The 25,160-nt window shown below is 36.6% G+C and overlaps 2 protein-coding genes across 9 annotated transcripts in view; one reads left to right on the forward strand and one right to left on the reverse strand.

The window, feature by feature from the left end:
- The first annotated feature begins 595 nt into the window (after window positions 1-595).
- On the forward strand, window positions 596-11,456 carry LOC146536093 (uncharacterized). Of its 3 annotated transcripts, none has more exons than XM_085189808.1 (7): window positions 597-707; window positions 808-849; window positions 3,907-4,406; window positions 7,241-7,444; window positions 7,723-7,822; window positions 8,872-9,305; window positions 9,544-11,456. In XM_085189808.1, the coding sequence occupies exons 2-6, from the start codon at window positions 819-821 to the stop codon at window positions 9,285-9,287; spliced, it is 1,251 nt and encodes a 416-aa protein (XP_085045934.1). In that variant the 5' UTR covers window positions 597-707; window positions 808-818; the 3' UTR covers window positions 9,288-9,305; window positions 9,544-11,456. The 3 variants fall into 3 exon arrangements, with proteins under 3 accessions (XP_085045936.1, XP_085045934.1, XP_085045937.1); XM_085189811.1 differs by lacking the exon at window positions 9,544-11,456 and adding an exon at window positions 8,123-8,148 and having other exon boundaries at window positions 8,872-8,960; XM_085189810.1 differs by lacking the exons at window positions 8,872-9,305; window positions 9,544-11,456 and having other exon boundaries at window positions 596-707; window positions 7,723-8,084.
- A 318-nt stretch (window positions 11,457-11,774) lies between these two features.
- Window positions 11,775-25,160, reverse strand: part of unc79 (UNC-79 domain-containing protein) — a 36,874-nt gene continuing 23,488 nt past the window's right edge. For 5 of the 6 annotated variants that reach the window (XM_085189804.1, XM_085189806.1, XM_085189802.1 and 2 more), the window contains 16 exons: window positions 24,956-25,035; window positions 24,309-24,415; window positions 23,928-24,005; window positions 19,496-19,628; window positions 18,618-18,709; window positions 18,108-18,345; window positions 17,865-17,974; window positions 17,470-17,571; window positions 16,640-16,927; window positions 16,201-16,328; window positions 15,266-15,886; window positions 14,923-15,101; window positions 14,252-14,393; window positions 13,730-13,945; window positions 13,262-13,384; window positions 11,775-12,848 (listed from right to left, as the gene is read on the reverse strand). In XM_085189804.1, the coding sequence (XP_085045930.1) occupies window positions 12,609-12,848; window positions 13,262-13,384; window positions 13,730-13,945; window positions 14,252-14,393; window positions 14,923-15,101; window positions 15,266-15,886; window positions 16,201-16,328; window positions 16,640-16,927; window positions 17,470-17,571; window positions 17,865-17,974; window positions 18,108-18,345; window positions 18,618-18,709; window positions 19,496-19,628; window positions 23,928-24,005; window positions 24,309-24,415; window positions 24,956-25,035 (2,877 nt within the window). In that variant the 3' untranslated portion in view covers window positions 11,775-12,608. The remainder of the gene's footprint in view (window positions 12,849-13,261; window positions 13,385-13,729; window positions 13,946-14,251; window positions 14,394-14,922; window positions 15,102-15,265; window positions 15,887-16,200; window positions 16,329-16,639; window positions 16,928-17,469; window positions 17,572-17,864; window positions 17,975-18,107; window positions 18,346-18,617; window positions 18,710-19,495; window positions 19,629-23,927; window positions 24,006-24,308; window positions 24,416-24,955; window positions 25,036-25,160) is intronic. The other variant, XM_085189805.1, reaches the window with a different exon arrangement.

Genomic DNA, 25,160 nt, shown 5'->3' on the forward strand with positions numbered 1-25,160 from the left:
ACAAATTCAATTGTGACATCACCAAAAAGATTAAATACACAAATGTAATGCAAAGTAATTTGTCGTCTATTTGTAATTACAACAATATCTATCAAATGATATAATTTTGCGTCACTTTGCACCCTTGGTACACTATTGGTGCTGATACAACATTTAAATAATAAACAATTTTAGAATTTTTTTAAATTGGATTGAAGTTAAATAATACTTAGTTAGAAATTAAAAATATATATATTAGTTCACATTTATTATGTAAATGCATAGTAAATATCTATACCCTAAAAAGTTTAGTATATACATTTTAAAAGAGAGAGATTACTTAATAACTACAATAAGTAAAAACGAAAATGTCTTTTTAATTATTGAACAGAAACATTATTTTTATAGAAAGAAGAAAACTAGGTCAAATCAACCAGTTATCACCATAACGAAACAAATTAAAACTATAAATTATAATAAGATAATTACATCACTATAAATTGTGGATTTAGGATTTTCAAAGGCACAACAATAAATAACGCAAAAATATCGTGATTCAAAAAAACAATGCAGCTCTTGGAACTTATCTAACTGTGGACGGTTGCAGTTGAACATTCTCTATAAATAGGAATGCTCTCGGTAACTCAGCACATTGCCTCACCACTCGAGCTAGGGGTACTTTGGACCCCAACACCAAATAAACAATTATTCTGTGAAAGTTTTGGAAGGTATACAGTGTTTTTTAGTGATTTTTTATTCCTTTTTTTTCTAGTAAAATATTTTTTTTTATGAAAAAATAGTGTTAATAATCAAAAATTGTGTTTTCAGTTCAACTGGAAATGAAGTCTTTTACGGTTTTGTTGTGCGTTGGTGAGTATTTAAATTTGTATTTTAATAATAACATTTAATATTATATTTAGTAATTTTATAATTATTTCAAATTATACATATTTTTAAATATTTTTCTAAAAGCCATCTTTGGTAAAATAATATTATTTAGTAAATTTCGTAGTTTTAAATATAAATAGAGAAAACTATATATGATAAAAAACGTATAACAAAATTTTATATCATTGTACATTCATTACTTATTCTCAAACTGCATAAAAAAATCATTAGGATTAACAGTCGGGACCCATTTAAACATTACTACTATTTTACTCACAATTAATTCAATTTTGCTTTTTATTACATTTTTATATAAAAAACATACTATATTATTAGTATTTTTGCTATATAACAATACAGGTATAGATAATTAAAAATGTTACTTTAAGCGCGGCGTTAAGTTCCGCCGCTAAACTGGTAATGGAGAACGGAGTGACAGTAGGTCCCGTTATTAACCGCCCTCAACTATGAGATCAGTCTGCAGTGTGGAATAAAGTTTGAAACTGAAAATAAAGTAATGTAACAAGTTATAATCTGGACGTGTTGAAATTAATTCGATCAAATTTACAATTTAATAATTTATTATTTAAAAAATAAGTTTCTATAAATTCGAATTAGAATTAGAAAATGTATTTCTTATGAACGTTATTGACTAATTCTAGAGGTAACTAAAATATATCAATATCTTGACTTGAGACTTGACATCAATAGCTTTAGGAATGGTGAAAAAAATAAAGAAAGACTCTGATATGATCTAGTTAACTAACTAGCTAGCTAGATTGAGTGTCCCATTCTATGAATTTTATAAAGAATATTTTTTTTAGCTTCACACTGTATCTCGCACACTTAGGATAGGCTAAGGGGACCTGGGAACCCGGTGTTATGACTCTATAAAAAAACATATAATTGACGTTATCATTGGACATTCATAAGTTCTCTTACAAATTGAAAAATAATAAAAAAAAAACATATAACCCTACTGCATAAATCTAAAAAGTAAAAAACAAATCCAATAGTTCATTATGATTAACAATCGGGTCCATTTAAATTTTATGGGGCTCGATGAATTTTAGATCCCGACTGTTAATTCTAATGAACTAGAGTTATATTAATGTACGTTTACGTACACAACTTTTTTATTTTAAAAAAATATATCAATCATTTGTATATTTGTAAAACAATAGGTTGCGGTTTGTTATTTATATAATGTAATTTGATATGACTTTCTCACACATGTCAGAACGTCGCGTCGGAAGGATAATGTTACGAGTACCTTTGAACTTGTATTGAAAGGTTACCTCAAGAAAATCAATACTTTATATTTAATATATTTACAGAAAATTTCTCTATAGTCGTATATTAGTGTTGCCATTTTTCAGCCATATTTACGTTATTGCGTTTAGTGACGAATTTAAAAACGCACTTTACTGAATGTGATCATTGTGATCATCATTAAAAAAGTATTATTTGGCAACTTCAGGCGTTGATACATTTACCTATTTTTCAAAGAGAACATTCTGTATATTCGATAACAAGACAAAAAAGCTTGAGTGAACTCAAAAGTGAGACTCGATATGGAATGTTTTCGTTATATTACAACACTACATAAAATACATACTGTGAGCGATATAATAATTAATTGAGTAATTTCATAGATTATTACATTAACTGATGTTATGAGTAAATATTTTTATTAAAGTAATATAAATGTAATACAAAATATTGTTTAACACGACTTTATAGATTACTGTAGTGTTGTTAATTGCGCTAATCGTAATCGTTGTAATACTACATACATACATACACAGCTTCACGCTCTATCCCTAGCGGGTTAGTCAGAGAGAACGGGGCGCCAAACCCTATGGACTCTACATTCTTCTTTCGCCTCGACCACTGTCATCAACCTCTTCATACATGCCCTCCGGAGAGGGTCCTCATGCTTTTTACGTGACCTTCCTTCAGTATCTTTGATACTGTGTTTCGTGTGTATGCATTGCCCCAAAGTAGAATGCCATTAGAATAAAATACTGTGAAAGTAGCTCAAGTCAACAAGGCGATCTATTTCCATGTCACTTAATTGTTAGATTTTAGCCATAAAAGCTGCTGAGGTCCCCGCTGCAGTTCGGTGTTAATGGTCATACCGAGAAATACCGTTGAATCAAAGGGATCCCAGGCCTCACCATTAAAGAGCTGCTTTATTCTGCTTTATTTATTTTTATGTGGTTTGACAATTATACATTTAGTGTTTTTACTATTCAATAGTAAGTTATTAACACTAAATCAATGTATTACTTTCGACAGAGCATTATTTATTTCGTCATATTTGTTTTGTCGTCTTTTTATTATAAAAATCAATAAGTATCATCAGCAAATAATATTAGCACATTCTTTCCAACTGAAAAACCAATAAAAACAGAAAAGGACCAAGAATGACCTTTATGAGACCTCCATACTACCTAATGACAGGAGATTTCTTGCCATTCACGTCAACCCTCAGAACCGTGTTAGCTAAATAGGATGAGCGCACTTCCTCTTGTGCCATTCTTGTGACCCTGGCCCACGAGTGATCTATAAACTACTAACTTAATACATTCTTCCAATAAATTTCATTCAAATCAATCAATATATACAATGAACTAGTTACCAAAACCAACGCACCTTCCACGTAACGGGACGAACAATACAAGACACGCGAATTACGCGTCGTTTTAGTGAAATGGTGCGAAACAATTCATTCATAAGTGTTATCTAAGACGGTCGGAACTACGTGTGCACTTCCGAACCACTGCGTTACCGACGTCACGGTACATCAGGTCGGATGATAGGCCATATCAATAGTATTGTGTAAACATAGCTATAATTAATGTTATTAATATTCATTTATTTTAATAGGCGTGTAAATATTATTGTTTGGGATATTATAAAATAATAACTTAGTAAAGTCAGGTTCATTTTATGACAAGAAATGGGTTCTAAATGGATGAAAAGTGAAACAGAGAATTGTGTTCCTAAATTACTTAAACATTTTTCTCTTCCCAGGGACGCTCGCCTTCGTCTCGTCAGCACCGATCAACCAACAGAACTCTCAACAGAGAGCCGAATACAACTACGACTACGATGGCTCAAAATCAAATCAGGCCAGAGAACCAGCGGAGTCCGCCAGTCATTACGACGCCTACATCCAAGACGTACAGGCCGCTGCTACTGGAGGAAACTCTGCTAAAAAAGGTTTCAGTCGAGGCAGTGGCTTGAGAACGATAGCTGTAGGATCAGCTAATCAAGCCAAAACCGCTCTTGGCAACCAGCAAGCTGCAGCTTATCAGGCAGCGTATGTAGCCAAGAATACTTTGGCGCAGTCAGCAGCTCAGTCGAGTGCGACCGCGCAAGCAGCGCTCGCAGGGAAACAGGTTATCTTATCAGGGTTGGAACAGCAAGTGCGGGACGCGAAGGTCGGTCTACAAGGAGAGGAGATGCAGCTGCAACAAGCTAAACGGGCAGCTCAAGCTGCTGCCCAGGCCGCCCAACAAGCTATGCACCAGGTATTTCAATAGTTAGGAAAAAGCCAATAATTCCAAAAAAATATTAGGAATCGGAATTTACATTATTAGTTACCAATATACACCTTTTTATCCAATTAAATTGGTTATATATTAATAGTTCATACAAATTTCTTTCATGCTTATATAGTTTTCACGCATCACAACACAATATAAATGTTACAAGAGATGTAACTTTGAATAAATATTAGATATACTTCCAGTCGCCACCACCACCACCACCACAGTGGTGCAGTGGAAATTTGTTTATTAATTTAATTTTGATGAAGAGTTTTTATTCTCCTGGGTTTTTTTAGTCTTCGGTTCTGGGTGACTTTGATTTGATTTTGACGTATAAATAAGAAATATTAATATAATTGTTTATACATATTTAAATCATTAAAAATTTATAATTCGACGATTATTTTAATGGTTAGTCGATTCTTATTATTTTTATTTTGACAATATGGCGTCAGATCACTACTCTGCTGGATTAATTTATGTAAGAATCATACATTACGTACATAAATTATTAAACACACTACCCTTCACTTAGCTTCGCGCAGTCGGGTAAAAATAAATTATAACTAAGTATTTTACAAAACTTTCATAACAATAAATAAACCATAAAACCGTAGTTAGATTTGAAACTCGTTGCGTAGAACGTAAAACGTAAAATGAAGCAAATATCGAAAGGCATCGATTAATTTACGTAAGTGTTGCCCCAATTCCGTTATTAAATTTATTTTCTATAATAAATAAAACGTGATGGCATTGTGGTTGTTATGTAAATTGCGAAGTAAATGTTTTTATGTAATTTTTATTTTTTGTTGTTGATACTATTATGGGGAGTGACGGAAACGACGTTTGTGTATTTAAGTTGCCCATTTAAGTTCAAAAGCTTTAAGTTCCACACTCAGTTCCACAGAGGGAATCTGGGAACCCATTAAGAAACGTTCCCCATATTCCGTCAAATTTGGTATTGCGAAATGAGCGGAGAAATGAAAATATTAAATATTTCATTTGTCAAGTTAAATAAGTAAAAGACATAATATAATTTTAATTTATTTATTTTAATAGGAATCCTATAAACATCGTCTGTTATAATGACTAAATACTTAATGGAAAATGCTAAAAATTAATCCATTAGGCCAAAATAGGCAACGCCTTTATTAACGAATAACATATAGTGAAACAAAATACATACTCGTATACATACTCATTTTTATTTTAACATTTAAAAGAAAAATAGGCATTCCTTCTAATAATAAGCCAACATTAAAAATATTTACAAATATATAAAGTACTTACTTAAATTAAGAAATCAATTATAACTTTTAATTCTAACCAACTTTTCTTAAAAATATCTTATAAAAAACTTTTGTAACGATTAAAAAAAAACATTTCAATATCATAGCGTTGATTGCACCTGATTGTTGCAAAGATGCAAAAAATCTTAAATACTTTGCGACATAGTATCGCAACCGTTGCTCAAACTTGGTGAAATATAACTAAATAAAGGAAATTGATTTAAATTATATTAATGACGACATAGTGCCTCACTGACTATACGCGACTATAGTGGGTTCGATACCCACTCGCGGTTGTTGACTTCCGCCACTCAACATACAATGTTTCAAATTAATTTAAGACATGTTCCGTTACTTAAGTAACGAAACATGTCTTAACACTGCTGTCTGTCTACACAAAAACGGGACTGTGCGTGGGCAGCGGAGTGCCGTAACTCACTTTTGTACCTCCCTTAAAACAATCTTAAATTAATATTAAAATATAAAATAATATTTTAAGCGGATCATACCTGTATAGATTTTTTTTATAAGTCGATTCGAACCCACTTCCCAATAGTGCGGCGTATAAGAACTATATCATTAGGTCATAATAGTCTTATTTATATATATTACAAAATAAATGATCAATTACAAAGATACAACTATAAGTTATTATTTCTTCATATTAGATACAAAGACATACAGCTCAGTAGAGTTCGGTCAATTCCTATTGATGTAATGTCACGCTCCAATAAACGTGACACAGAAACGTTTTTGACACGTTTTTAATTATATCTTTCAATAGATTATTTAGAATTTTCAATTGATTTATCATTTAAATAAGGATAAGGTTATTATATAGTTTTTGTAAGTATATTAGTTTTTGGATCTAGCTTTATCTGTGTCTACACGCTTTTTAGTTCGGAAATTTGTATAGAATTATGTATTTTTTGCGTTTGATTGTTAAAGTGTTACGATAGCGACGGTCGACGTTTAAAAATAGTTAAATACTTTTTTGGTAGGTTTTATGTAAGATCTAATAATAAATAAGTGCATTAGTTATGGTTGTAAATCAAATACTGGAATATTTATATTTATAATACCTTTCTCGGTATTTAAACCGTCGTGATGCAGCGGCACAAGGGTGTGACTGTAACGCGACGGTTGTGGGTTCGATCCCCACTCGAGGAAGCGAAATATTTATTTACGTTTATATTTCCATTTCTTCACTCTGGTGTCGAGGCATATTACGGCGTAGAGTTCTGCCACACAAGACGCAATGCTTCCAGAATTCGGCAAATAGTGGAAAAATATTTTGCCTTCATTTTTAAGCTTCACAGTTTCCCTCATAGGTATAGCAGCGCATTTTCCACTTTCTGGCAAAATTTCTAGACATTGCGTATTGCGTAGTGGAACCGGAGGTAGCGTGAGCGGAGATCCAATCCATAACCGTCGCCTTTGCAGCCAGACACTGTCCCACTGCGCCAAGTAGCCTTACGGTCTTTGTAAACAATAATTTTTCATTAACATTTTCGTTAATAACCTTAGGTGAACGTAATCCAAGCTGCCTTAAACGCCGCCCAAGCTACATCAGAAAACGCAAATGAAGCTGCCTCTCAAGCTGCCGGAGAGTTGGGCGCCCAGACCGCCATGGTGGGCGCAGCCAGACAGAGACTGCAGACACTGCAAGAACAGTTGAAGGGAGTCAGGATTGATTTCGAGGCTACCCAAGCTGCTGCTAGGAAAGCTCAGGTAAGAGTTATTGTTTATTAAAGATATTTGAAAAAAAAAATAATTGTACCTGAACGTCCGAAAAAGTATTGGTCAAACACATCATGTAAAAAAAATTGATTGACTGTCAATTAATTAATATTAATTAATTAATAATTTTTAATATCAGATGTCTCCTTTTTAGAAGTTATGATTATTTGCCGAGATATATATTTTAAAATTTATATAGGATAGTCCTTATATGATATTACAAGAAATATAAACAAGAAGACACACAAAACATTTGTTTCAATCTACAGGCCGCTGCCCAGCAAGCTCAAGCGAACGCCGCCGAGGCAGCCGCCAAGGCCGCAGCCGCCGGCCTCGCCGCCAACAAGCCCCAAGACGCCTCTCACGAAGGTACTCAATACGAAGAGTATAAGGCCGCGCCAGAACAACAAGAGTACTACCAGTCGGAATACCAGAACTAGTAACATAAGCTTTCAGATACACTTGCCATCGGTTTCTTACAAAAATTAAGAAAAATTACTTGGTTTTTAGACATTTTGTTAATTTTTTTGGTATTTTAGAACTTTCATTTTTTTTATTTTATGCAATTTAAAGACATTTAAAAAGTTTTTGAATTTAATTTTGGAGTATCAATAGATAATTTAGTTTGGCTTTCAAGAATAACAATCATAAAAAATATTAATCTTATAGGACCGATGGTGCAAGTATAAGCGTATGTACGTAAATCCAATGTATTTGTTGCTATTGGAAAAATATTTTAATTTTTTTCCTATTTATATTAATTTAAATGATTGTTTCTCTTCTTTTCACTTCTTTATTTCTGTTCTGTAGATCCCACTCTTCTTCTACTTCCAGTATCAACAAATATTATGTAAATAATTATAATAGTTAACTCGCATTAGGATTATTTGTGATATATTTTTTACATGATTTTTTTACGATTTTAAGTAATATTTATAAAAAATCTCACTTCACTCATTTTTGTTGGCAACATTTGTTTTGTCAGACAAAAATTAAGTAAACACCTAACTAACGATAAGTGCGATGTCTCAAAATAAGTTAATATGGAACGAGAATTATTTAATAAAATTATTTTTTGTTAAATATTGTTATTTTTCTATGACTCGACTCGTAACTTGACTTCTGACTCGACATCTCACTTATTTTGACTGACTCACACCTTCCTATACTATATAATACAATAGAAGTAGTGATACTGCATGCTTGCTTTAACTTTTACAACACCTATTCCATTCTTTTGCATCATCTTAAAGAATCAACAGCATTTCGAGTTCATTTTTAATGTGAGAACACGATTTTTTTATTATTTCGGCCAAAAATTTATCCTATTTACTTCAACACCAATCTGATCTTCCTTCTCTTCCAAGTCACACCCTTCCTATGTAAATGAAGGATTCCTAAAATCTCCCTGCTTTCAGAATCCGGTGTAATCCAGCCTCAAGAGAGTATTCAATTGCAAAATTTATACGAAAACCCCGAGTCTGCGATAAAAAGTGACCCAATCTCCTCAGTAAACAAACTCCCCCTGTCCACATACTCCCTGCCTCAAGAGAATATTCAATTGCAAAATTTATACGAAAACCCAGAATCTGCAATAAAAAGTGACCCAATCCCCTCAATAAATGAACTCCCCCTGTCCACATACTCCCAGCCATTTTCCTATCCTAAAGCGAAATCCCAAATTGAGTATCATGTAGTCAAAAGTCGACCCATAAAAATAGCCAAAAGTAAGGTAGCTCCTTTTTTGAACTCAGAGGTGAAGAAAAATTTTCCCATGTTCGCCAACAATGGGTACGCTTTAGGTCCTCGGGGTGATTTTGGGTACAAGTGGTAGGACGTCGAGTTGTGGAAGGTAGGTTATCATTCGTTATATATTTTTTGTGCAATGCTTTGAATTATATATTATAAGTATATGCACTGTAATTTTTTTAGAATAGATGAAACCACAAGCAGCGAATTCCCAAATATTTTTGCGTACCAGCAAAAGGTAGAAGAGGTTGAATATTTATCTCTAATGAATAGTATATTTTTTCTCTTTTTATATTATAGATAATATAAGAGTCCAGATGCAAAACATCCTTTTTTTACAGACCTAAGAGAAGAATTGGTAGATTATGATGACGAAGAAGAAGAAGAGGAGGAGGAAGAAGAAGATTGTGAAGAATAATTCATCCACCGCCTACTTAGGATAATGCCATTGACTGAATTTTGACTATTATCATAAAAAGAGTTAACGAAATATAAAACTAGCTGTTGCATAGATTAATTAATATCGATTAGTTACTGTAATGGTGTTGCCAAGTTCAAATTGTTTTTGTTGTAACTCATTTTTTATTTATTATAATAATTTATTTAATACTCTTTGTTATGTCCTTAAGTGCTAAATAATTAAAATTAGAAATTTTACCATTTTCAAATTTAACTTTTAAACATTCTTTATTATATTTGATATTATCCGATTAGGAAATTTATATAAGATACATTTTTGATGTTCGAAAAGCTATATTGAGTATTAAAATATACTTTAATCGTATTAATTGATTTAAACAAGTACACATAGTCAATAAACTGTAATTCTTTTAGAATTAATTTTGTTATCTAATTTTAGATATTAATATTATATATTAATAAAAAGAAAAATATATAGTTTTTATACAGGGTAAACATAAGGGGCATTTTGTTTAAACGAATTTTATTAGTTTAGGTCTCTTTATCTCAAAAGAAAAAAAACGGGATTCTTTCAGGATCAATATTTTGAATTTAATGTTTGGCAAAAACACCACATTTTATTGAAAACTGATGCAGGTATGTTTCAATAAGCTGTAATTCACAGAAGGGTTACTCATGATTACATTACAGAAAAGAAAAAGAAGAAAGAATAATATTTGTCGTCCTGGGACTTGAAAAACCATCACAGGGTGTCGGTTTTTCCGATATTTTTTAAAATCAATATGATATGAAAAATACATGACAAAGATTTTTTTATATATTTTTCTCATAACTGTCATGACTTGGTCTATCACCTAGTTTCGTTTTATCGTTGACTCAGGAGTCAACGATAAAACGAAAGAGAGTATTCAATAAAACGAAAGAGAGTATCAATTGTCCCAGGGGACACCCTGTATATATATATATATATATAATGCAAAACGGAAGGTCATGATGATACTAAAAGTTAGAGTATCAAATGAAACCATTTTCAACTTAAAATGATGCTATCTTTACACTTAATAATGTCCATATTAAATACATATCGACGGCGAAGTGCCAATAAGATCCAACTGACAAAATTTTATTAACACGTTTTATTTCTTGACAAATTAAAAATGTTATTATTTTTATTATTTCAAATAATATTAATATATGGTTTATAAATTATATTATATTCATATATATTTCAATAGTGTAGTAGGTGTGCATTTAAAATGAAAAAGTTAGGAAGTATAGGCAGTGCACCATCGATATATGGAATTCGTAAGTCACATAATATTGTTTAAAAGTTATATCTAAAAGTTGTTGCTTTTATTAATTATTTTTCATGTTAAAATAAACAATTTTTCATTTTACATAAATTCATCATTTTACATACTAAAAAAATATTTTTCATTTGACATAAATTTATGTAAATATAACGTGCAAATGTGCTTAGATTACTAGTAAATCTCATATATTATACATCTTCCTACAAACGTTTTAAATAATTATTTTTAATATTGTCGAATAATAATTTTTGATAGTGTATTATTAATTATCAAATCTTGTATTCATAAACTTTATCTCTCACTTTTATATTATACTTACTTACTGTAATTATAATTTATCGTTGAACTTGTTCTTAATTAGGTATCCTTTAATAAATTTACTTTGTGTCATGTTAAAGATCATGCTTCTCAGTGACCAAAAATGTAGAAGAAATTAATTTAAATAATATTGAGATAGCTTAGATTGTTAATTATATTTTAATTATATATTTGTTTGTTTATTAAATATTTTTATAGTATTAGTTTTATTTCCTATCTTTGTTTTGCTCCACGTTTCATCTATCGCCCAATGTTAATAACCAATCCTAATCCAAAAATTGCTACCATAGATTGAAATAGACAGAGATGGAGGTAGGCATGCAGGTTAGTGATTGGATAGATACGTCGGACAGTACGAGATAGACGTTAACTGGAGATAGAAGATACATTATTAATATTGGGCGTATATGTACCTCGTTTCATCAGACTGGCACCACGAATCTTATATATCTTATATCATTCTAGTGTAATTAAGTTACAAATCCAATCATTTACAAATGGAGATAATAAAATAAAACGCTAAAAGTTTTCGAACCTTTATTCACACAATATATAACAATATCTAAAATCAATAGACAATTATTATAATAAAATATACAACAAAATATAAATAATATTTACTATATATAATACATTCATATCATATCAATAATCTTCTGTCAATTGTGAAATAACAACAACTCTATGTTTTTAATTGAACTGGAATAGAACATGTTATCCAGAAATTAAATTATTTTTTTGGCTTCATTCGAATTCGGGGGGTAGTTGCTGAAAAGATAGTCTTGATACTAGAGTTAATGAGAACATTAACTACTATCGTCTAGATTCAATGATCAAGCAAACTTTGACACTATAATTAATAGTTAATTTATTACAAAATGTTGTTAAGTTATGAAATCAATCATGCAAAATACATTTATTTTTGCCGATAGGTGTATAAAAAAATAAATGCTCAATACACAATGCCTCAAGAATTTGACGGAATATGGGAAACGGAAGTGTATTAAGGGGTGTCGGAGTGTCTTAATACTAGCTTTCCAGGTTCCCTCCCCTTACTTTGGACACAGGATACGAACTAAGGAACGAACACAGGATACTACGTACAGGATAGAGCGTGAAGCGTTAATCTCTAGCTAAAAACTGTGTAGTTAAAAATAATTTAGATTCCACTCTTTAATTTAATTTCATTAATTTAATTTCATTAGAGACATTTTGAATGTTGAATAAACCATTTATTGAGAAATTCTATATTATATGACGACAATAATCGATTTAACGTAATCCTCTACCCCTGTGGTCAGCGCTGTTACGTGTCATATACGTTTTTTTTATAATTCCATTTGACCACAGCTAATCTATATAAAATAAAACGAATGCGGTTGCATTTCTAATTGCGCCAGCTTGGTTAGCAATCTATATAGACGCCTATGCTCCCTCGCGGCGGCTAGTGACGCCAATGATGTCGGTGACCCTAGTGACGTTGGTGACCCCAGTGACGGTAGTAACCCACTAGTGGTGGGGGGAGAGGGTGTGGTCACTACTTCCGGTTTCATTTCTCTGCACGCTTCTAATCGTTGAGCGACGTGACGCGGCATCTGTGTGGTTTACCAAATTACATTTATGTAATTGTATATTACAATAATATATATTATAATATTTACAATTTACGTGAAACATTTACATGGCGGAGAAATATCTTACTAAATGCCACTAGTCTAATTGTAGTCGTGATTGATGTACGTTCACTACCCACTCGACTCGATAACAAGACAAATCGCGACATTAAGTTTCGCCACTCAACACAAGAGGTCTGAAAATACAAAGGGGACGAAGTTTCTTACGAAAAATGCAAACTTAAGGCTAAAAGATTAACTTAGCGACTGAGTATATCAAACTTAAGGCTTAGCGAGCGCGTTAGAGGCTAACCTAAAGGTTAGACGCTAAGGTTAGGTCTTAACAGTAGGTTGCCTCTGCCTACCCTGCTGTGTGCGGAATACAGCTGACTTACATTAAAAAGCGGTGAATGTAATATTGGCGTCCATAAAGGCAGCAATTTGTTGAGCACCGTCGAGTTACATTCCAGCAAAGATTCTAGAAGACTTAAGAAGTGAAGGTTCACTGTTTCTGCAAGCTAAGAAAATTTAACTGAATTAAAGTAGGTAATACCAACAAAATTGTTATTAAAATTTTGTACTTATTTTTCTTCAATTTTGGCCTCATCGAGCCAAGGGCATTAATTTGTTTGAGGAAGCCCACCGTAACTCCCCAACTTTAGTCCTAATTTCACATTCTTTTCTCAGGAGAATATCATATCATATCCAGGGATATGCCTCTTAAAATTAAATTACTAAATAAAATAACTAAATAAGCTTGCATCAAAAATGCATCATTAGATCTGATGCAATCTTGGCACCCTCCTCTTTTCCTCCGTCTCATTCTTCCCAATGTTTCAAATAACAAAAGAAAAAAGACTCACCAGCTTTGTAGCATGTGTAAGCTGTGTCAGCGTCGGCACCAGCTTGCACCAGAAGTGTAGCAGCAGCTCCGGTGCAGCTCGTTGCGCGTACAACGTCCACAGCTGACATAGCACAAAAGAGGCGCAGAGAGCGTTCATGCGCACACCTCCTGCGGGTGTACCGTCTTGTGTCGATTTGGATTCAGGCGTTTGATCGATGTAGGATGACATTATTGTCTGTAGAATAATTATTCTATTATAAAAGTGTGAAACTATGTATATACAGAATTAGGTTTTGCTTCTTCTTTTTGGTCTTTTGGTTTTGGTTTATATTATTTTTAGTAACAAAAATACAACGACTTGTTGCCAAACATTGTTGCCTTGTTTCACTATGAACAAAACCATTTAACAGACCTCTTTAAAACAAATTATCTTCGTTTCTCCACTCTAGTAAGATAAAATGCGGTGTGAAGATCCGCCACTCAAGAAATCCTCACTGCCGAAGATAAAGCAACATAAAAGATAAGATAGTGGTAGTGTCACCTGAACAAGGTCAGTAAGATGGCAGGTGGCATCCAGCGGCACGGGCAGCTGCAGCGGGTGGTGGCGCGCGTTGGCCAGCGCGCCCAGCACCACCCACGACACCTGGCGCACGCGCCCCACGCACTCTGTTATGTCGCGCGACCTGATACATTGAGAAATAAATTTAAAATATTAATTGCTAATTATTGCATTCGTGGATACCTACCAGTATGTTGTATTAGCGTGTACATAAATGACATATGAAAATTGTGTAAAATAAGTTTTAAAGTGTAAGGTATTTGCACAAGCGATACCATGTAGGCCATCTTCAGGCGCATAAGCACAGGAACTAATAGGAGTTAAAATAATCACTATGTGGTCATCGTAATTGTTCAATCGGTAGGAAACTTTATTTTATTCTATGTTAGTGTTTGATAATATGATATATTAATGGACAAAAATAATTTTAAAACGTTTAATAAATATTTATTTAACATTGACTAGGGTAAAACTTGAAATAACCTCTTAATTTAAACTGAGTGCTGGGATATTGGATAAGGCTATCGGACGCCCAACTTTTGAAGACTATAAAATTAAATATTAAGTTATCGGACATTAGATCAGTCATGGCAGAAAGAAATATTACAAATTTCGGCCTAGCTCCAATCTAATATGTGATAATGGTTCATTACCCGGGCAACGTAGAAGACAACCATGGCAGAGGATGTCTTGCATGTTGTTTAGCTCTGTTCTGTTCTAGCGCCAGCTCCATGGCTACGTATTGGGCGATGCCGCCCTTCACTATCGCTCCCAGCGTGTCCTCGTTCAGACTGACTAGATTACGGTTAACTATTGACTTGGAGACTGACCCCTGCAAGTAATGTTACTTTATTATTTCTATTGTAGTGTAACATACCTCTTTCATATTATCCTTCATAATAAAAAATGTTATCATCCTTCCTATACATGACCTTTTTCAGAATATTTATGACATGAATTATAATCATATCAGGAATTTTAAAATAAATGAGGTACCTTGATTTTATTAAGGAGATGCGGATCATGTAGCAAATCGAGCATATCAGGTAAATGCGGTCTCATACAATCCACTGGCGCTGCACCGAGCTCACCAGCACTCGCACCGGCCCCAGCCAACAAATCAGCACATCTCGCCTCCAACTGCGGAGGCAGCAGCAGCAGCACCCCATGCCCCTGCAGCACGAACTGCAGCAGCACGAACAGGTTCTCGTCGGGCAGCGTAGACAGCGGCGTCTTATTGCGAAGCGCGTGCAGCAACTCGTACACGAGCACGCGGCATAGCAGCAGCTTGTCGCGGTCGCGCGGAAAGGCGCGCGCTGCGGCGGCGCACAGCTCCGTGGCGAGGCGCAGAGGGAGGGGGGAGGCGCGGAGGGCGAGCGCTGCCAGCTCGGAGGCGGGGGGGAGGAGGGCGCGGTGGTGGGGCGCAGAGGGGAGACGAAGGGCAGCGGCGCAGAGGCGCAGCGCGGGCGCTGGCTCAGGAGGCGCGTGTAAGGCGAGGGCGCGCAGCAACGTTTCGAGAGCGCTCAGCCACGCGCTGCACGCGCTGAGGGGGCCGAGGGCCTCGGGCGCGAGGCACTCCAGGTACATCGCCATGTTGCCCGCTATTATGCTCATTTGCTGCAAAACCACACAAGTGTATTAAAACAATAATATATAGCAACATCATAATATTTAATTTAAATTAATTAATTTAAAATTTAATTTAATAAATTAATTTACGATTAAAAACAATTATAAAATATTAAAAACTTACTTAATTACATTTCTTTTTGTCATTTAGTAAATTAAAATACCTTTTTTTTAAATATTCATAAACAAGCCAATAACTTCCAATAATTTAAAACCTTAATAAATACGTGAAATTGCAAAATTTAATATAAAAATAAAATACTGGAATATTTGAAAACTTTTCAAAAAATTTAAAATATTACATCAATTGGCAAGGTCTTCTTAGAGTTGAGATGTTCAACCAATAACTGCAGCGGTCCACACGGATATAACTCATTGAAATCCACAAACGCCTGCGCTATACTCTTGAAAAACATCTGACGCTGCTTCTCTATAATATAAATAATAAATAATCAACAACATTTATTGTATAAGTAGAGAATTAAAATAGTATGTAGTCCTAGGTACATAAAAAAAGTTCATAAACGTGACAAAAAATTGGACTTAATAGGGACTGGTCGGCTCTGTTCTTACCGACTATCCCGCTAGGAATGTAACGTAAAGTTAAAACTTATGAGGAACTGATGTGTTACGCACAGTGCACTAGCTAACGGAGCCGGCTCTGGTGTTGCTGGCTCAGTGCATATTTGTACAAGCGGCCCACGGCGGCTAAATTGGCAAAAAAGAAAAAAACTGTCTTACCGGGCGTCCTTTGCAGAAATATCTGCAAGAATACATTGTTAGGCGCCAGCTGGTGTAGCACGCAGCGCAGGAACTGATGCGCAACGCGCAGCGCGCTGGCGGGCGGCGCGGGCGCGGGCGGTGCCGGTTCGGCACGCAGCTGCACGAGGCGCGCCACGGCCGTGAGCAGCGCGGGCAGCAGTGCGGCGGCGGGCGCGGGCGCTCGGCGCACGTACGTGGCCAGCACGATCACGCTGAGGCCCACCTCCTCGTCGCTGTACTGCTCCTCGAGGCCGCCGCACTCGCCGCCTACACATCATACAATATTATTTTTTTCAGGTATTTTTCATACATCGCAATGTCGGAAACATACCACCTTACAAAACCAGCAATTCTTCTAAAATTCTACAACACAAATTTTTAAATTATTATTTAATGCAATTTTAAATATTCTAATAACGTTCAAGTAATGTTTTTAATTCCACTTTTAATCCTTAAAATATTACTTAACAGAATAATGAACTATGTATTTTTCAAATATATATGTATTATGTTTATGTATTAGGATTTAGATGATGTATGATATGTAAGTTTATTTACACCGCCCACTCTATTTTGTCACAAATTTACTAACCCATAGGTTGTGTTATAGAGATCGCTGATTAGCGATAAGACCTTTTGTGTGTCAATTGTTTTATTTTCGTCGTTTTTCATACTCTTCTTTTTGTCCTAATGAGTAATTGTGAACAATAAAGTGTAAATAAACAAATAAAATAATAAATAAATGAACATTTCTTATCAGCATTGCGTTAATACAAACTAAGAGTATATTAGTTCCGACCAAAACGTACACCGATATCGTAAAGTAGCATCTGGGCGATGCGGGGAGGGCTGCGCGTGCGCAGCGCGACGAGCAGCTCGACGGGTCCCACCCCACCACGCATGACCACATTCTGGAAAATAAATACTTCCACTTATATACAATAACATTAAGTATATCAGTAAGATACACAATATCTTACTGATATACTTAATGTTATTATGTCTTAATGTAAAATTTAATCGGATTTATCGACTGAATACAAATATTATATTTTTATTTTGATTTCTTTTCGAATTAACATCATAAATGGTTATAATAGTTAACCATACAGGCAGTAAGAATAATAAATTATTCCGCTTTAAGAATTTTATTTAAAAGGTACAAAAACTGAAAATCAAAGATATTAGCTGCTACATAAATTACCAGTAGACAGTGGTCTCGCTGGTCGCGGCTGTGGCGGCGCTGGTGGTGGCGGTGGTATGTGTGGTGGCGACCCCAGCTGAGCTACTTGACGGGCGAGTTTTCTGGGAGACCTGGAAATATATTATTATAGCGATTTAAAATATAATTTCTCCTTACAAAATATCTACAATGTTTTTCTAGCAATTATTTTTAATTATAGCCCTAAATCCTTAACCATTATTGATCACACAAAAATCATATTACCTCTCCTTATCACCAGTATCATATCCATCAATAGAATGTGCCGAATGAACTATATTAGCCGGGTTCGTGGGGTTTACGGGGTTTACAAGATTGACGGGGTTCATGGGGTTCACGGGGTTTGTGGGGATAGCAGGGTTAGTCGGGCTAGGCGGTGGTCGCTGAGCTAATCTTCGGGGTCTCGGTGGTCCTTCTAGTTCACTAGAGTCGGTGCGTTCGGTGGAGTCATCTGAAAACATGTCTTCTATTCTGTTCATTTCTATTGCTTTTGTTTATTTTTTTTTGGTACTTTAAACGTTTTTGTATTGAATGTAGAAGTTTAATTTATTGTATGAATATTGAACTTTTTTGTTGAATATTCATATATTGGACGTTAAACCTTTTTAAATAATATAAGTTGTAACTTTATAACTGAGATATCTTAACATATCAGAAACTCAGTTCATCTGTTTAAAATATTTTAACTGTCTGTACTTAAAAGAAAATTTAAAAAATATAAATTTTTGTGCCTACCAGGAATATTGAGAGCCTCTCTCACTCTATCAACTAACGCATTGAATACTGGATATTGTTCTTTGTTGGGCTTCGGTCCTATAGGTAGAAGTCTGAAAGTAGATTGTTAAAATAAAATAATATCATATATAAAATAAATACTACACATTATGTAGTAGCTTCTAAACAGTATTATTTGGAGAAGAATTTCTCAATAATATTCATAGAAATTTCAGACATGTATATTGTATTTGGGCTTTAATCGTTTCATTATACTCTCAGCACATATAAACTGCTTATAAAAAATGACTATTAAACACCGATACATTCCATGTGCGAGTATGACTTTTACAAAAATTAAATATTTCAAAATTGACGATGAAAAATAATTTTCAGATTTCAATAAAAAATTAAACATTTACTGCAACAGTTTTCTGCATACCTTTTGGTATAGGTACTCTATGGAAAATATTATTTCTGAAAAATATATTTGTGTCAATGTAAATAGTCAAAGTAAAGCAAAGTATGATAGTCATATAAGGGGAAAAATTATAATTTAGCGCCCGCAAATAATAATATAATAATCTATATATAATATAAAGTTGTTAGTCTGTTGTATAATATGAAGTTGTGCAAGATTATCTAGTTATTAAGGGACATATAGTGTAAACTAAAATTATGTACAAAATGTACTCAATTCTTAAATTACCAATTGCTTGTTATATTAATTAATGAATATTAAAAGTTTGTGAGGATGGATGTTTGTTCCACTTTCACTCGAAAATTACTAAACCAATATACATTTAACTTAACTTAACTAAAATATAAATTGAAGCAGGCGAAGTCGAGAGGGTTCATAAACGACCTTTAGTGATATTTCAAAAAATATCTTCTCTTACCTTTCCGGCGCCGGTGTTGGTATATGAAATGTACCATGGGGGTAGTGTTGGTGCTGCATGGGGTGGGGGATGGGCGTGTTCCATGCTACCTCCATTTTAGATAATGGCGACTCTGGAGACGCGTAGGCTACACCTGCGGGGAAAAAACCGTTCATATGGTACTATTTAATAAATAACTTGTCGACCGACTATTAAATTATAGTAACAGACAAGTACACAAAACCTCGTACTCAAAACCTGACATATCATTATCAGTAATAACTTTCGCTGTAGTAATAAATAATTACAGCATTAGTAGGAGAAGTTGGTAGTTTCTAATATGGCATTGAAGGAGGCCGCGGAGCGGGTGCGCAAGTCCAGCGCGAATGTAGAGACCAGACCAGGTTCGCCGTCGGAGACCAGAGGGTAGGAGAAGGCAGCACGCGCATCTCCTACTCCCTTTACCCTAGACCACCAGTGGCAAAATCACGGAGGTTGTGGAATCCCCCTGAAGGATCTCTAGGGCACCCTAAAAGCAATGGTGATTTGTAATAGGCGGGCCTTCCGAGGCTCCGTAGTGGCATGTGCGAGCGATCCTGCGGCGTCTCTATTTTGGTGGAGATTTCCGCTGCTGTAGTGGGTATCGAATTGGTAGTGTAATGAGTGTCTAGAGCCTGTAATACTTACAGTAAAGAACAGACTTTACATAACTAATTTACTCTCCTCTTCTTCTTCCTCCTGGCATTAATCCCGGCTATTGCCAGGGTCTGCCTTCCTACACAACCTACTCCACTTTGCACGATCTTTTGCATCCTCGGTGGTTAGACCATTGGCTCTCATGTCCTGCATCACGACATCCAACCAGCGCTTCCTTGGGCGTCCGGGAGGTCGCACCCCAGGGACTGGTATAGCAAGGCACTTGCGTCCGACATAGTTCTTAGGCCGGCGCGTAACGTGGCCAAACCATCTCAAGCGACTCTCTTGGAGCTTATCTGCTACGTCACGGACCCCAAGACTACCTCGAATGAATGTGTTGCGTATGCGGTCAGACCGCGTTACGCCGCACATCCACCTCAGCATCTTCATTTCCGTGACGTGAAGCTCCTGAGTGTGCCGAGATAGTGCTGGCCAACATTCGCTGCCGTATAAAAGAACCGGTCGGACGATGCTCTTGTATATCAGCCCCTTGAGCTTGGGCGGTATTCTGCGGTCGCAGACCACACCAGTGACCTCCCGCCATTTGGCCCAGGCAGCGCTTATCCGGCCATGGACATCGTGATCGATGCCTCCAGACCCGTGCATAACGGATCCAAGGTACCTGAACTTCTCCGACTTAACGGCTGGCTCAGGACCTATAAGGACGGTGCTCGAGTCCCGGCCGCAGGCCATGTACTCTGTCTTCGACACATTTAGTTTAAGACCGCCGTTCTCAAGCGTACCCTTCCAGAGGTTCACTTTACGCTCCAGCGTCAGTCGGTTCTCGGCAATGAGTGCTATGTCGTCGGCATACATCATCAGCCATGGAGGCTGGTCCTGGATGTGAGCCGAGACAGTATCGAGCACTACATTGAATAAGAACGGACTAAGAGCCGAGCCCTGGTGAACCCCCACCGTAATCGGGAAGGGTCTAGTGTCGCCAACAGCAGTCCTAACCATAGAAGCGGAATCATGGTACATATCTCTGATAATCTCAATATAGGCCTCAGGGATCCCTTTGGATCGCAATGCCCACCAGATACACTGACGAGGCACACAGTCAAAGGCCTTCTGCAGATCTAAAAAGACCACATGCAGAGCTCTCCTTTTTTCCCTGTATGCCTCCATCAAAGTTCTGAGGGCGAAAATGGCGTCCATGGTGCCCAATCCTGGCTGAAATCCATATTGAGACTCAGAGATAGTACACTCTCGGCGGAGCCTGAGGTCGATCATGCGCTCGAAGAGCTTCATGGTATGACTCATAAGCTTAATGCCCCTATAACTACCACAATCTTGAACACTGCCCCTTCCTTTGTAAATAGGGGTAATGAAGCTAAGCCGCCACTGATGCGGCATCTTACCAGTGTTCAAGATATGGTTAAAAAGGTCAGTAAGCATGAGCACACCAAGAGAGCCCAACGATTTCCACGCTTCGATCGGAATGTCGTCAGGTCCCACCGCTTTTCCGTTCTTCATGCGTCGAAGGCAATTACGTGTTTCGTCAAGGGTTATTGGGGCAATAAGTCCGAGGTTAGGCGGTGGGTCGTGATGAAGACTGCATGGGTGCTGAGTATTCAGCAACTCCTGGAAGTAGCTCCTCCACCTCTCCTTCACAGAGGCATGACTACAGAGCAGCGTGCCCTGGGAATCTTTGACGCAAAGACATTTTGCGATATCTTGCGTCACTTTATCCCGGGAACGTGCCAGTTTGTAAATGAGCTTCTGCCCCTCCACAGTTTCAAGTTTATCATACAATGGTGACAAACTTTCACTGCGGGCGACTTTCTGGCTACAGCTCTTTTACAGGCACGTTTAGCTACTGTGTACTCCAGTCTGTCTTCAGGAGAGTTGGATTCCTGCCACTTGTTAAAAGCAGCCTTCTTTTCACGAGTCACCTCCTGCACCTCGTCATTCCACCACCATGTCTCCCTGTCGATGACACGTCCTCCCCTAGAAAGGCCAAGAACTCGCCTGCCCGCCGCAATGATTGCCGACTGAGCCCGATCCCAAGCATCCTGTGCAGTCTCGGTGTTCGTCGAAATATCGTGACTTTTCACCTCTACTAGGAAGTCGGTCTGCATCGGTCCATTCAGCAACCACCACTTGATCCGAGGCCTACGTTTCTCGGCTACTTTCTTCTTCGGAGTGACGTTAAAGTCCATGACAAGAAGACGATGTTGGGCCGTTAGGCTTTCGCCTGGAATGACCTTACAGTTAGTTACCCTGCCCATATGACACCGTCTGGTCAATAAGTAGTCTATTTGAGTTGAGTGGGACCCGCTCTTATACGTGATAAGGTGCTGAGAATTCTTTTGGAAGAACGTATTCACGACGGCCAGATCAGACGCAATACAGGTTCTCAGAATGTTTTCTCCCTCTGTATTGCGAAGACCGTGCCCAAAACCCCCGTGAACACGTTCATACGGCTCAGCAGCCTTACCGACGTGCCCGTTCAAGTCCCCCCCAACTAAGACCACTTCGGTAGACGGCACAGCAAGTAGCACCCCTTCATACTGCTCCCAGAATGTCTCCTTTTCGGCCGCGCTACATCCCGCCTGGGGAGCATAGGCACTGATTAAGTTTGTGATAACGCCCTCAATCAGTACCCTCACTCGCATCAAGCGGTCGGAGCGACGGTCAACTTCAAGGAGCCCATTCTGTAGCTCTTCAGATAGCACTACCGCTACACCGTTTCTACCCGAAGGTGACCCAGTGTATATAAGCCGGTAACCCTGTCCGATGTTACGGGACTTATTGCCCTTCCAGCGAGTTTCCTGGAGGAAAGCACACTGGACCCGACGTCTCATGAGTACATCTGCGAGTTCCCTGCATCGTCCGGTTAGAGAGCCAATATTCCACGTTGCAAAGCGGAGTTTCCTTCTGGGTACTTGCGTCTTTAACCGTGCCCGTACTTGACACGGTAGCCCTCGCCCACTTGTCGCAGGTGTAGGGCGATGTGCCTGCGCGTCGTTTCGCGGCGACGCCCTAGCCGTACCCAGTCTGTTGTTGGTTCGTTCCATATTGTGGCTGTTTGTGGTTTTCGTGGAGCGACTGCCGTCTGACCTCCAAACCCCTTTGTGGGGAAAACCGAAGGGAGAGGAAAATAGAAGGGTAGGATAGGAAAAGGAAGGAGGGAGCTAAGGAAGGAGGAGAGGGGGGGGACACCATTCTTACGGACTGGATGAGGATATAAGAGTGGCGGCTCGAAGATCCGGGGTCGCGTACCCGTATGCCCACAAACCAATATCGGACAGATATTAGTCTGGACACCCTCTGAAGTCACATAACTAATTTACTATCAACAAAAATATGTTAAAACCATAAAAAAATATGTAATTCGATAGGAATGTCTAGAGTGAGGCCGATATGTCGTGGCCGCCATAAAATTAGGTTTTCCGAATTGTACATGTGTTGAGAAGAAAATAATAAAAACCATAAAAGTCAAATATTTTCTCATATTATAATAATTTCTTAATGTACAGCTACCTCAGAGTGACCACGACTCATCGAGCGCACTATACTAGTCAATGTTTGCATGAATGAGTGACTGTAGGGAATAAGCAAATGTATGAAGTATGAGTTTATATACAAGTTTAAATTTCACAAAGACATAACGTTTTTACATATTTTTCGTAATTTAGGTTAGGTAGGTTACATTATAGTTATTCCTAAATGTGGAATAATACTTTAAAAATGTTTAAAAGGTTACGTTATTTTCGTAAGTTAAATTCACTTTAAAAGTAAAAAGTACAGTTACCCGGACTGCGCAACAGCGCATGGTGCGTGCCGTTGGACGACGCCGACGCCGCCGTGTCCGGGGACGTGCTGCTGCCCACTAAACTCAAATTAAAATTAAAGATATTAATATACAAGCTCAAACATAGTGTCTAAATGTAACCGCGATGGTTGTGAGTTCGATTCTCACTCGGGGGTATAACTTATTTTCATTTGTTCTCTCTGGTAAAAAGACAAAAAACGGATATTAAACTCCTCCGTCTCTTAACTCGCAAAATCTCGAAAATTGGGCCGTTCGTGATGTATAGAGTGTCTCAACACTAGGTTCCCTCTCCCTACCCTGTTATATGCTGGATACAGAGTGAGGCTAAAAAAATTACAGATGTATAAATAAATATCATACCCACAATCCTCTTTTGTTTTCCAAGTATTTTAGTGCGTGGCGAATTCTGCTGGTGGAGCTGGTCAGGCCAGATCTCCACTGACTGACCACTCATGGGGGTTGATTTCCTAAACAGATAATAAATAAATAAGACAACTATTTTTTTATAAATAAAAAAATGACTTTTTGTAAATAAAAAAATATTTTTATAAAAATATCATAGAAATAAACTTCAAAAAATTTAATTCTTTTGCTTTATAAATAAAATCAGTCTAATATCACACTTCATTTAAGGCTAACCAATAAGTTTTTTTTAATTAAACTAGTCTACAGTACGGTCGACGAGCTGTGGTCGCCCTGAATTTTTCTTATTTTTGATTAAAATATTAACTTAACTTCCGCGGCCACGTATCGTCGATCGTAGTTTAGATTATCGTGCAGCGTCTTTACATCGAAATTATGCTTTTCTTTTTGTGTTTATTACTTGACTACACATGTTGGTGTCATAAAGTATTAAATAAATAAATAAATAATCTATAAATATAGATCACTTTCAATGGGAAGACCGCTTTTACGTTATTTAAGTTCTTGTTAATCGTATACTTTGTAACCTTGGTGTGAAATAAAGAGTTATGTTTAAAATTCTTTAAAAAAACTAATATACATACAGATTAGAAGAATCACTGCCTATAGACACAGAAGAGCTTGTGGACAACTGATGCGCTGAACGAGAACCGACCGCGGTCTGCTATTATATAAAAGAACATTTACTTAAAATTTAAAAGTAATTTAATAAAATATAAGACTTAGATTCAAATTCATATTAATTTTTTTACCACATTTTGGAATGGTAAGTGGCACAGTTGGTAAAGA

The sequence above is a fragment of the Heliconius melpomene genome, chromosome 9 (assembly GCF_056956725.1).
Source record: "Heliconius melpomene rosina isolate 202511_hmr_F chromosome 9, ASM5695672v1, whole genome shotgun sequence".
Classification (NCBI taxonomy): Eukaryota; Metazoa; Arthropoda; class Insecta; order Lepidoptera; family Nymphalidae; genus Heliconius; species Heliconius melpomene.

Excerpts from the sequence above, each read along its gene's own strand:
- LOC146536093 (XM_085189808.1), top strand. The coding sequence starts at position 819 with ATGAAGTCTTTTACGGTTTTGTTGTGCGTTG. Across the intron at positions 850-3,906 it reads TACGGTTTTGTTGTGCGTTG|GGACGCTCGCCTTCGTCTCG; the intron begins GTGAGTATTTAA and ends TTCTCTTCCCAG. Across the intron at positions 7,445-7,722 it reads CTGCTGCTAGGAAAGCTCAG|GCCGCTGCCCAGCAAGCTCA; the intron begins GTAAGAGTTATT and ends TTCAATCTACAG.